This window comes from Glossina fuscipes, unplaced genomic scaffold (assembly GCF_014805625.2).
Source record: "Glossina fuscipes isolate IAEA_lab_2018 unplaced genomic scaffold, Yale_Gfus_2 1, whole genome shotgun sequence".
NCBI lineage: Eukaryota > Metazoa > Arthropoda > Insecta > Diptera > Glossinidae > Glossina > Glossina fuscipes.
In genome coordinates this window covers 9,483,243-9,497,523 of record NW_023998415.1, presented here as the reverse complement: position 1 = coordinate 9,497,523, position 14,281 = coordinate 9,483,243, and the positions used below count along the sequence as shown (strand labels likewise).

The following is a 14,281-nucleotide window of genomic DNA, read 5'->3' as shown; positions in this document are numbered from 1 at the left end:
ACATTTTCCTCGCCACCAGAACCTATATGGACTTCAAATTTAGAACAAAACATTGACAGTTCTTGCAGGCAGATCGGAATTAAAAATGAATCAAATAAGGCGGAGAACACGCCTACCGCGTAAGCTGAGGGCACCTCTGGCTTTCAATAGAAAAACAAAATTGTTTTTGTCCTCATTAATCATTAACTACAAGAGGTAAATCTATAAAAATTTGAACGTGTGTCCCATGGGTGATGCTGCAGTATCTGTATACGAAAAATTGATCTCACTTACCCAATATTATGATTTAATTCAATTTTTTAAATACTTCTATATCGCGCAGAAGCAAGCTTCAGAAACCCCATAAATTGTATACAGTCTTGGCCAATTTTAAATTCGGAGTGCAACTAAGCAAGTCAGTCTCTCAATCTGTCCAAACGTGTAGTATCTGTAGTAAACTTTATCACGTTCGCAAAAATGAAGATATCGAAAGTGAAAATGGCTTAAATCGGTCAATCGGACACGTCTACAGCGCTTATGCGCCTATACAGCAAAAGGTGTGAACATCTTTACTTTCCGTGGTTTTTGCTTGTTGCTCATAAACTACACACACACACACACACACACACACACACATTATATAAAAATCCATTTTTATTTTGAAAATGGGAAAAAAACCAGCCCCGCCCATCCGATATTGTATAGCATGAAAATTTTGCTCTCTTTTGTTTTTTGGCTTTTTGAGGACAATAGCGATGATGGGTATAAAAGAGAAAGAATAAATATAATTTTTGTTATGTTTTATTTTATATTATATATATATATATATATTATATGTTTTGCTTTATATTATATTTAAATTCAAATTATGTTATTCTCTATGACATTTAAGTTTAAGTAAAAACATTAAAAAGTTTCGTTGAACATAGTTTTAATACGGCACGGCATTAAGTAACCGTGTTAACCGGTATAAATATGTATATGTATATGTATGCCAATGAAATGGTGCCAACTTTATCTAAGTAACAAAAACATGCATAGAGAAATAAAAACCAATTGATATGATTGCGCGGGTAAATATACATCGACATAGTTCGCAGGCTCCTGACATTTGCACTACAGTCACATTTCAATTTGTTTTCAAAACCATTGACTTTAATGAGCTCAACTTAAAATGAAAACTTTGAATTAATTTTACAAAGTTTCAAATAAATCCTTGTAATGCACATAATGGCCAACAAACCGAAGGAACACTTCATCAGATTATGAGCAAATACCATTCTTTGCAAACGAGAAAAGAAAAAAAAAGAGAGAGAAAGTAATAGAAGACAAAATGAGCTTTTCTACTATTACTTAAAACTTAGATAACATATTATTAATACGTATGGTAAGGAATAGATGGGGTTTACTATAGACACAAAAAAATGGAAAAGTGGAAGAAGCAGAAAGCCATCGCATATAACAGAAACTGTAATTAAAAACTACTTAAGAGAGAGAAAGACATAAATTTTCATAATAATTTTACTTTGGACAAGACAACGCATACAAGCATACATGCATACATATGTAAACGCTCAATTACCTGCGATAAAGGACTTTACGTTTATGCAATTTGTTATCGCTATCTTTAAAAAAATACTTTCGTATACCACTTAAATATGAATGAAAATACGTGGCCCAATCTATAGTTTCGATATTAAATTCAAGTAATTTTCTCTCAGCCGGTGTCAGTTGAGAGTGCAATTCCTTTATATTGCAATTGGCAAATTTCCATTCTTTAAGGCCAAACCAAGACATCATGTAAATAATTTTCGTCATTTTCTGGTATGCTTTTACGTATCTTTTATAAACAAACGAACAAAACGAAACGAAACGAAAGCGAATGATCAGTTTGGCTTAGTAGTCCATCATCATAAAAACAAAAAACATAATGAAAAGAAAAAAAAAGGTTACTCAACATTACATTACATCGTATTGTTATGTATTGCGAAAAGCAATTGACATACTTACATGCGTTTTTGACCAGTGACCAGAGCTATTAAATCTAGAATATAAGCTGGTATCCGATGCAGAAAGAATGCTGCGGCATGATGTAATGGCTTCCATGGTATTATGATGTACGAGAAACACCTGATGCCACAAAACAATATGAATGATTATACAATCAAAATATTGCATATATACGCAAACTGCATATGCTATTTAATAAAATGTTTGTATATATATATACATATATATATATATATATATTTGTGTGCGTACATTTTGTTACAATTCGCTTTATATTGTTTTATAAGTTGCGATTTTGTATGTATGTATGTATATGTCTATATGCAAATTAGATTGTTTTTACAAGTATCAACACACACATATATATGTATATATGTAAATAAATAGTAATGCAGTGATGCCATTAAACAAACCAGTTTGATCGTCATCATATGGTCGGTATTGTTATTGGATGATATTGTTCATTAGTTTTTAGGATGCATTGCAGATGAAGGCAATCAATGGGTTATATATGCTTTGCCAGCAACCTTTTTATAAAAACTATTTTAGGATTTTGCTCTAATTTTAGATAATCCAACAAACAAACAACCGAACAACAAAACCATTCCAACTTCGTAAACTTACAGTGAACCTGCAATAAACTTCATTTAGATTTCGCACGATACGATGTGTGTGAGATGTGTGCCAACCATATCTACTTTGCTCTCGAAGCGTTTTCAAACTTTCATTTAGGAAGCTCTACGGACTTAGATGATTTAGATGATCCCACTCTCACTAATTCTCACTGACTCCTTTCCACACCAGAGGTTGTTATATCAAATTTGTCAAGTATTTGTTTAACAAACAAATACGCATTAGGTATATACGCTTGTATATAATAATATAATATATGTATATATGGATTCAGAGAAAGCGTCCGCTTACATTTAGCATAAACTTTGGTATTTGGATACTTAACCTTAATTATGATAAAAATCTGTTAAACTTGTGGGAATGTAACGTCCGTAATAACTTCAAATGGACCCCGGTCTTGCTATGTTCATCAATTCAGAGTCATTGTGCTCTTTTGATACATCATTTGTGATATAGTGCGTTCGAAGGGTATCCGAATATATGTAACACCCAGGAAAACTTAAGATTGCCGCATCTTTTATTAGACCATTCAGTTAAGAACGGTTTTCGCAATCGATTTAATATTATCTTTCCACCTATTTGTCGATATGTGTGTCTGTCTGTCTGTCTATTAATCTCTCCACAGGTTTGTCCATGTGTATTTGCAGTCGATCTTAAAATATTTTGACGAAATTTGGTACAGTCGCTTGCTTGAGCTCAAGCTCCCCGTTTAAATCCCGTCCTATCCTGAAAAAATCGTTATAAACACAAAAATTTAATTTTATATATTTGTTCATAACAGTCGGGCAATGGTTTGGTCTCTATTCTATATAATCATTCATATTAAAAAAGTCGATTTTTTAGTATTTTATGATGAAAATTGGAACAAAATGGTGATTGGATATACTGTTTATTGTCTTTCGGAAGCCTGCCCCTCTCTATGGATTTCCATAGAAAGTTACAGTCGAAATGGTGTACGGTAATAAATAGTCGATTTCATCCGCCACACAATCGGTTTGATTTAGTTTACGCACATGTAAATAGAGGCTACCACTAATAGTCCAACTGATAAATATGCCGTCCCGTGCTGCAAATTGGAAAGGTTTTCATTGTGGTCTCTTAGAGGTTTTTGTAGAAGAGATCGCAACTTCTATTTGCAACACTTTCTTCACATTATTTATTTTATATATCGCATACATATATAGAGGGCGCATACATTTAAAGTTTTATATAAACAAACATTCATGTGTAAGTAGCGGCAGAAAACATCTAAAGTCGGTTTGGTTCATTACAGTTTCTAACTAATTTATTTTACACTATTTGCTATATCGCCTCTCCCTACCTCTGTAGAATATATTGGTCACAAACCTTTTGACAACACTCCAAGGTTCTGTTTCTCTTGCTTCTTGCTATAACTTTCAACTTTTAATATGAAATTTGTAGTCATTGTCCGAGACCGAAAAGCTGAGGTAAAAACCTAAAATTTTCCAAAAATATTTTGGATTGATATCTAAAATGCAACACCAGTTTTGTATTTAAGGCTTAATAATTATTTGAAATCAAAATACAGATCAAACACTTGACAGAGACACTGGTACTCACTGCTTTCCTCGACTAAAACAACTTTAGTTTATTAGTACATTCTTCTGTCAAGTATCATTTATACTCGTTGCTTTAAACTGCCCCTTCCCCAATATTCTTCAGATCTGTCTGCCATTGTCTATTATTTGTTTGCAAATCTGAGCGCAGAGCGGTGTCCAAACGAAAAAGATTTGAATCAAATGATGAAAGCACTACAGTAAAGGAAGCATACTTTGACCGTCTAACTATATATCGTTTTATCGAGGAGGCCAGAAAAGCTTTGAACTGATTGCATTACTCTCCGCAGTCTGTATAACACTCGTTACACAAATGCAATTTGGGTGAATTTAATTCGTTCAATTCCGTATAGCTGTGGAAATCGTACAAGACTTTTGCTTTACGAATACAAAAAAAGGTACACGCAATAGTAAGCGAAAGCCATGTGTCATTGTAAAAGAAATAGAACGAAGGCAAGTAAGGGAAAGTAGAATAACATAAATATATGATAAAAAATATTTAAAAAAAAAAATCGTAAATATTTATTTCAAAAATTTATTTCGTGAATATGATTTTTTTTTTTTTTAATGAAAAAATCGGAACACTACTATTGTTATCTTCGGATTAAAGAAATCATATGTTTTGCGAAAGTGAAACCAAGCTAGAAACGTTAATTCTCGATGAGCTTTACATCGTTTTAGTCAAATTTTTTAGATGAATTCCATTGATCCGCATGGTTACCGAGGGGGTAATCCCCCCTGACTGGCAAGTCAGTAGTCGAGGGATTCAAAACTTAGCGCGATAGAGTTTTCTTTGATCGTAGCTATAGTGGCTATTCAGTCGGTAAAGACATAACATTTAGCGATTGATCAAACAGACCCACTAGGCTGCCACTTTCCTATGTCCTTCCCTTCCTTCACTTGTTCCTCTTCTTTTTGGTCGTCACCATATTACACGAAGAGGAAGGATACTCTAAGTGATTGATCATTAAGAAAATTTAGAGTTCGGTAAAGACACCACTGAAACCGGATTTTCCGAGTAAAAAACATGTGCTTTTCTTAGATATACCGGTGGACGAAGCGAAATCGCAGAGTCCTCACAATTAGTAAAGTATCTTTTTGCTTCCGGTTTTTGTGTTTGTGACTTCTGAACCTTGCCTTATAACAAAATTAATATTGAAAAGTTTTTAATATTGAAAGTGGGACTTTTTGGGGCACGGCATATGAAAGTTTAAAATCGAGTCACACAAACTATGAGAAGAAAACGTATTATTTTCTCTTGTGATTAACCGACCTATGGTGCTGTTAGTCCCGAACTTTGCTAGCCGATGTATTATTTATGAAAATGGAGCTTCACTTACCACAAGGGCTTGTCGAATGGTTCGTGAAATCCTTTACGAGACATATTCATATATTGTCCCCAAGTTAAATTGTTGTCCCCAGATATATAGTTGTAGACTGGCAGTTCGCATTTTGATTTCGCATGATCATCGTACTTATTCAGTTTGTATCTATGTAAAATATAATCTTTGATATATATATATATATATGAAAGCCGTGCAGGTAAAGATTCAAGTCACCTTCTGGCTATATCCCAAGCAGTGCCAATCATTGCGTTTACGCAATAGTCTGCCGGCACCATATTGGCAAGACATCGAGAATTACCATAAATGCAATGAACTAACCCTCTGGCTGACCATGTGCATAATCCTGATGGTCCATATAAATTATCAGTCCAACCAGGAAACGGTTCCTTATAAGTTGATATAACTGAAAAACGATGGAGCTAGAGTAACATTAATAAATATATGCACAGACAAACATAATCGATGTCTGTCAGAGCAATAACACGCTTAAGGGGATTTATGTGAACAAGGTCTGCATTGTAGAGACATAAATTTACTAACTTTCTTTCTTGAGTAAAAGACTGCGATGCGTAAAGAGTTTTATTGTTATGCTGTTGCATTACGAAAAAGAAAAAAACAAAACAACATTTAAACGAAAACCATACCTTTGAGTGTATAACATACATTTAGATGCGAACATGTACGGGTTAGTAGATTTATCTATTCCCTGTTTTCGTGTTTGTCAACCAACTTTGCCTTTTTCGTATTTATTTAAATTTTTGAAGATAGTAGACACATACAAATAAACAAATTGCATTTGGGAAATAGTGAAGAGCACTTTGGAAAGTTACACAGTAACTTCATTTTAGTTTGCCACATTAAGAGCTATACCTTTTCTCTTTCTCTTTCTCTTTCTTTCTCTCTCTTTCTCTCTCTTTTTTTCTTACTTTCTTTCTTTCTTTCTTTCTCCCATTCAATCTCTATCTAATCTCTATCTCTATTTATCTATCCATTTATTTATCTCCCTATCTACCTATCTATCTATCTATCTATTTACTTCACTCTCTCACTATCAATCTATTGCATAGAAGGCGGGAAGCTTTGCGTTATCAAACTTTTCACATTGTGTTTGCATTTTTACTTAAATTCACTTAAATTGCTGGCTTTGCGTATAACGACTAACTTACCTAAACAATATGTTTATGTTGACATAATGAACAATTAAATAAGTTTCAATATTTTCTCCTTACTACTACTACGATAAGTTATCGATGTAACTGAAACGGAATGACGCCAGGCTGCCTACTTGACGTGTAATGAGATATTGTACGCAAAAAGAATCACTTCCATCAAAACAAAAACAAATTTAAAAAGTTTAGTGTTCCTATAAATTCATGGATATTTGAATGAAGAGTGCGTGCAATGTCCCTTTAATCGAACATACTTTCTTGTATATCCGCAAGAACACTCACACAAAAAACGAAGATGATATTAGGTGCACAACTAAGTATCCGGCTGTCACCCGTAAGCAGAAATCTGGAAACAATAACAAGTTGTAATACCAGCACATATCTAATAAGAAAAATGTCGAGTTCTGTGCCACATTAGCCGATCAATAGGCCGACGTGATCTTGGCTACATGTCTACTTCTATAGGAGATTGCTGCCGCGTTAGGATATCGAAAGCGCAAGTAGTCATTACACAGACTAGGAAAACTATTAACATTGGCGAAATAGACAAATCTTCGTGGCGGCGCTAACTTAGAAATGTCAGCTGGTCATCACTATAAAACGATATCAACAAAAACTAAGTTCAATGTACTTGGGTCGAGAAACGGCGATATTATGCTAAAACTTATAAAATCGTGATGGTGATGAGGACCTGTTCTGTTCTGTTTGGTTAAAACACATCTATGGAACTTGGAAATTTTTAACCTACCCCGCTGCAACCAGCAAACATTACTTCTCTTGATTAATATTCATTACAATCGCAGATATATTGTCTGTTCCTCTGACGACACTCATAACACACACTTGCGTGCATAGCCAATATCGACCTCACATTCGCCGCAAAAAATGAGAAACGTGATTACTTAAATAAAAACATTTCTTGTACTTCTATCAGGATTTTCAATTTTTTGTTAATGAAAAAATAGCCGGAATCCTAGTTGCTCATCTAATATAGGTGCGTATGTATACAAAATATTGCAATATTCTTAGTAAAACAATACAATCTTCATCGGGTCTGTGCTTACAACGCACAAGACCATCCATCCATTGCATGAACAATTCTTATTGTTTGTAAAGCACTGCAATTATGTCAAATTGGAAAGAAAAATAGTAAAAGCTCAAACATAAAAGAGAAAACAAAAAAAATGGACGAAAGAAACTGAATTTGAGATTTACTAAAAGAAAAATCCAACATTAGACATTTCAACTTTTCTAGAGTGCAGAGAATATATTTACAGCAATATCTCGTAAAATATGATTAATAGAGACGTGCTCTAGCCAATTAAGGCAAAGTGTGAAAATTAAAAAAAAAAAAATGATAATACGGGAAGAGAGAAGACCGCAAGAAATTAATAAAATGATAAAATAATGCATTGTCTTACCGATGGGTGGCCGGAAAATACCAGCTGGCAAGTGAAAAGCCCGATGATTGACTAAATTCTCAGCGCATTTCTTGGTCATCGTATAAGTATTAGGCATTTCTCCAATTAAACATGCTCGAAACTTTTCTAAAGTCTGATCATCGAATATTCGAAATATCTGTATAATCTTCTCATAGCCGATATCATTTTCGTAGACCTTTTCGTTAATGTACTTGCGATTACAGTTACAATAAAGTGTCGAAATGTGTAAAAATGTCTGCAAAAAAAAAAAAAAACAAACAATTTTTTTAAATTTTCTTTTTCTTTCCCTACTTATTTTTTCTAATTCCTACTTATTTGAAAAGTGTGTGGTGTAGTTAAATCTTGTTCCATTCTTTTTTGAAAAATCATTTCAATTTCACTTATAACAAAAACCGGACGAAAATATGCGGAAGAGATAATAGACAAACGAATAAATTATAGAATCGGGTCAGAATCTTACGCTATTTGAGAATCGATTCACTTTATCTATGCCACAGGCGATAGTACACCCGATGAGTAGCACCCGTGCATTTCGTTAGCGACATTGATAAAAAAGTCGACTTTGTCTTCCATCAACTAAGGGAAAATTCCTCTTCATAGATTGTAAAGAAATAATCACTACTTTGGCTACTACTCGGACTTCTATCAGTTGCTTTCTTGCTTTCCGTACACAATAGTGTAATAGATTTGTATTGTTTACTACGCTACTTTTACACAACTCACCTTTAAATTATTCATTTCCATAGCTAAGTCTAGTATCTTCTTTGTACCCAAAACGTTAATGTCAATGGCGTCACTAAGCTTTTCATTAAATTTCACCGATGCAACGACGTTGAACACTATCTGCAAGAAGGAAATTCAAAACAAAAGACTTTTACAACTCGTTTACTTTGAGACTTGATTTCAGTGATTTTTAATCTCATCTAAAATAAAATAAAACTAAAAAAATATCGAATGAAATCAACAAAAAAAAAAAAAAAAAAATCGTAGTTTGAGTGAAGAGGAAAAGGTAGATTACCTCTCTATAATAAAATAGTGGTCGATGGTAAGCCATTGCTGTGCTGTATATGCGCTAGTTGGTTTAACCATAAGAAAAAGGAAAATAAAAATGAATTTTCCCGTTGCAATAGAAAAGAAGAAGAAAGCAAACTAGTAAAATGTAATAAAAATATTGTACATGGAACGTATATAAGTGAAATTGCTAAGGTAAAAAAGAAGCGAAAATTAATTTTTTTAGTGATATTGCTTAACAAATTATTTTCCATTTTTAATTTTTTTACTTTTTTTATTTTTAAATAATCACTAAATGTTTATATATATATATATATACAGAGACCACATGTTTACAGATCGAAATGAATTACGTAGTCATTCCAAATAAAATGATTTAACAAAACTAGGAAGACCACTCCCAACACCGTTAATTTAAAAAATGAATACCGTTGGGCGGCGCGAAAGCGTCTCACACCCAACATCGCCGTTAACTCTCTTCTTGATATTTAAATTGTTATTGGCGTTATTAACACAACCCTTGCCACATATTTTAATTGCACTCATAAAATAATTTAGATATGCTTTACTAATATTTCCTGAAAAACTTTTTCTTCTATATTTCGGTGCTGGAATATTTTAGCCAAAGTGGTCTGTCTATGTCCGCAGTCAGTCGTTCAATATATGGAGCATAAATACAACAGGTCTTAAACGAATGTATCGCGAAACAAAATAAATATAATTTTCGCCGCCATTTCTATTAACATTTTTTTTTTTTTTTTTTTTTAATTTTTATTCATTTTTCATTTTTTTCGTGTTACTCAAGAACAGAATACAGGGAAAATAAAGAATTGATACAACAACATGCAATTAAAATAGAATGTTACTGATACAATTGAGCCAAACATAGTGCAGTAATTATCCACATATTTACATGTGCAAGCATAAAAAAGTTTGTAAACATTCATACATATACTGTACTGTACTGTACATGGTCTACGTGCAAAAACCCGATGGACATATCTTTTATCTTTAAAGCGAAGCATTGCAAGGCTGCAAAATAAAACATTGAACATGCAACAATTGTATGTTTATATGAAGAGGTAATGTTTATACAATACGTATATATATATATATATATATATATATATATATATATTGTACGTACGTATATGGCGATGGACAATTTGCATCTACGCTTGCATGTATCTATACATGCACGCGCTTCAATAACATGAATTTCAATCAAAATGCAAAAGCATCTGAAACAACTAAAAAAAAATTTGGAAGCATTCTAAAATTTTTAATCAAAATCGGCAACATGAAGCATCAATCATACAACCACAGACACGCCTGACGCTATATATGCATTTAAAAATATCTATATTCGTGTATACCTAAGTTAAGCATAACAACAAATGACATATTTCCGTTCGATATACACCGATTCGTAAACACCCCGCATTCGGATATTGTAAATAGCCACGCCTATCATTGCGCCAAACTAGGACCGGTCGCAATCATACCTTTCGCAATCATATATTTTAACTCATAACTGAATTTTATCCGCCTTTATTCATTTAAGCTTCCGAATTGATGCTTAGTGTAGACCCTTCCTTTCGATTGTCGATGATATGAAAGGCCAAATAGCGAATATTTACCGTTCACCGTAATGATACGTGCTGTTGTGTGTGCTTTCTTTATGTGCTTGTGTGCGCGTATACTGACCTCCACTTCATTGCGTAGCAGTTCACGATCCGCGGCTTCAATATCCAAATCGATTGCACTAAAGTTAGTACGTATGGCGCGTACTTTACGAAGTATCTGCGGTCTTTCTTCGCGTAATACATCAAATATCTGATAAGTATGCAACGAAGAAAATGATAATAAAGAAAACTTGTCAATCAAACAAGCCAATAAACAAAAATATTCAATTCCTATATCCTTCATATCCGCTAAGCTGGAACTGATTTTAGTTAAAAATCAAAAACAAAAACAGAAATAAAAGAAAAAATACGCACCGATTCATTTAAAAATTTCTCTAAACGCTGCTCGACTGTCATGTTATCCTTACAACGTATCAGCATATAAATTTTCTGCACCTCAAAGGCACTCAATAGTTTTTGTATTAACACTTTGCCTACAAAACCGGTTCCACCCGTAATAAGTATGATTGAGTTGCTATAGAAATCGTTAATACGGGTTATCGTCATTGTAATTCCTGCCTTTGGAAAATTTCGGATATCGTTATTCTTGTTGTCCGTACTATGGCTGCTTATTGTTGTTCTATATTGTCGTTAATGCTTTGACCGACAACTGCTACTGAGATCGTTACTTTACTGACGTTAAACTCATTTCATATGCATTCAATAAAGCTAGCAATTCTCCACAGGATAATATTGGTGCCGAAGAAACTATTTAAACGAGAAAAATGCAGTATCTTTTATGCAATCTATATATGCTTATCTAAACGTATGTCTTGTATGTAAACACTATATAGTTTATAAAAATATATATCGGCTTTGATTACATGCTCTTACAAATGATTAACAATTTTCATCAAATTATTACACTTTGCCGTTCAACTCGTTGATAGTTTAACTGTTTACGCTATCACTGTTCTTTTTTGACTGCCCCTTTGATATATGTTTGTAACAACACTCGACTATTGATTTCATAAAAATATTTAAATAAATATTTAAAAATTTCTAGGCCATTAATGCAATCAATCGAACAATCGGTAGGCAATTGTACAAATTCCCACAATACCAGCAAGCCTTTGTACGTGCTTAATCAATAACACACCACAAAAACAGTCATACAGGTATACGTGCACGTAATGACCGCCTGACCCTCTTTGCAAGCCCACAATTTCTATCGTGTTTATCAAAGGACGTATGACATAAAAAGTTTTTTAAAACGAAACCAACAGTTGTTAGCAATCGTCCGCTAAATACTGAAAATTTTAACTCAGGCAGTCTGTTCAATGTCACAGGTGCTGCCTTCTGTAAATGTTAAAACTAAAAATTAAATCGTATCGATTTTCGTACATATTTACATAAGCGTGCCTGTAGGAAGCTTCATCGACTTTACAAAGTATATTTATTCTAGATCAGCATCAAATTCTAAATTGGTTTAAGGATATCGGTCTGTCCATCTATGGAATGTCTATTGTAAATATTCCCTTGGCCGCAAAAATAAAGTTATCGACTTAAAATTGAGACGAAAACATTGGCAGTTCTTGCAGGTAAGTTCGATCGGATAACACGCCTGCAGCACCGCGTAAGCTGAGAACACCTCTGATTTTCAAAACGAAAAAAAAAATTGCTTTTTCGCTCATTAATCATTAAGTACAGCAGAAAAATCTACAATAATTTAAACGTATACTCCATGGGTGGTGCTTTAGTAACCGCATGGGAAAAATATATATATATCAAAATTTAATTTTTTTCTTAAATACCTTTATAACGCCCAGTATCAAGCTTGAAAAACCTCATAAATTATATAAATTCTTGGCCAGTTTCAAATTCAGAGTACACCTAAGCATGTCCGTCTGCCCGTCTGTCCATCTGTCCAATTATATAGAATCTTTAGGAAGCTTTGTTCCCGTTCGCAAAAATGAGAATATCTCCTACGATTTTGCAAATGAGAGGGAAAACGGCCTAAGCCGATCAACGGATACGTTCGCACCTCTCTATAGCAAAAAGCACGTAAACACGTTTGTTTTCCGTGTTGTTGTTTGTTACTCATAAAGTACATACATCATATAAATTTCCACTTTATTCTAAACAATAGAAAAAATCAACCGCGCCCACTCAAAACTCGTAATTTTAGAATTGCGATAATGGGGTATACAAGATTCGGTCATGACTGAATACAAATTTCTTACTTTTTGTTTTAATTGATTGAGTTCAAGTAATCCTGTCTTTTTTTTTTTTTGAAATTAGATAAGTAAAATGTATTTAATTATGTTAGTGTCATTATTTTAACAAAAATTCAAATGCTTGTCAAATTAAATTATGATTAACAGGTAAAAAGAAAACTACTTCACCTAATATAATTCTTTATCTGCTTTCATGATGAAACACCAAAAGTGGCACCTGTTTAATATATCAAAGCGAAATTGGATAAGGGATTGATGTTTGAGGCGAAATAATACACGGCGCTTGATAATCGAGCTTTGCTTACCTCTAACATTTCAACTTGTTTTCCTATAAGGTTTGAGATAACGTCTTTAAAATAATGATGTACACGGAGGTGATCGTAAGATTCTTCGTGCAATGGATAATTTAGGAAAGGCCAATAAAGCTTGGTGATATTAAAGAAAGGCTTACACACAGTCCTGGCAAGGCAATAGAAACTTTCTAATTCTATAGCGAAAGCGATGCAATATTTCTGGTAAATTAAACATTTCTTCCAGACGCTGTCTGTCGCCGCTGCAAATTCTACTTTATGACGACAAGGTATGTGCCGCAGCCAGTTGATCGCTAAATCATCCGAAAAAATTATATGGACTGATGGGCTACATAGGAAATTTAGATTTTTTCATTCTGTTATCGAAAATAAAACAAATAAAAACATAATACGCCGTCAGATACCCTACATCACTTTACCTAGTACATTCCCTCGTTTTGTTAAAAATACACCAAAAATTACACATCATTTTAATGCAAAGGCACACTTGGCATGCAAACCCGCACATACAAGGATGCTCAAACGGGAGTGGATGCAAATTCTGTAGCCTTAATTTGGTTCCTAAAAATTATATTATGCTTCACTTTCCGTAATAACAAAATAGAAATTACATTTTCTCTCCATGTAAACACCTGCTTTTCATGAAGATCCCGCTTTATGTTGCAATTTAAAAAATAGACCTATGGAATCCATATTCCGTATCGTCAATTTCTTCGGAAAATTGCTAGTAAAGAATAATTTTCCTCATAAAATGTTAAAAATTAAATCGTTTTCTGAAGGACTTAGTATTCATAAGAGACCCTATACGAAGTGACGCCTAAGAAATAGACACATATGTCTCAAATTTGGTCCACTCAATTTTTATGCTAAATTCCTATCTTGAACAAAATTTAAACATAAAATAGTAACAATTATAGGCCAAATTGGGTCTTTTTGGCGTA

The 14,281-nt window shown here is 33.4% G+C and overlaps 1 protein-coding gene across 1 annotated transcript; it reads right to left on the bottom strand.

The window, feature by feature from the left end:
* Positions 1-1,557: 1,557 nt before the first annotated feature.
* Positions 1,558-11,359, bottom strand: LOC119632135 (fatty acyl-CoA reductase wat). The gene is made up of 8 exons (XM_038024908.1): positions 11,168-11,359; positions 10,875-11,003; positions 8,880-8,999; positions 8,136-8,391; positions 5,759-5,948; positions 5,540-5,689; positions 1,990-2,109; positions 1,558-1,819 (listed from the first exon to the last, which is right to left on the bottom strand). Exons 1-8 carry the CDS (start codon positions 11,357-11,359, stop codon positions 1,558-1,560), a joined length of 1,419 nt encoding a protein of 472 aa, XP_037880836.1.
* Between the last annotated feature and the right edge of the window lie 2,922 nt (positions 11,360-14,281).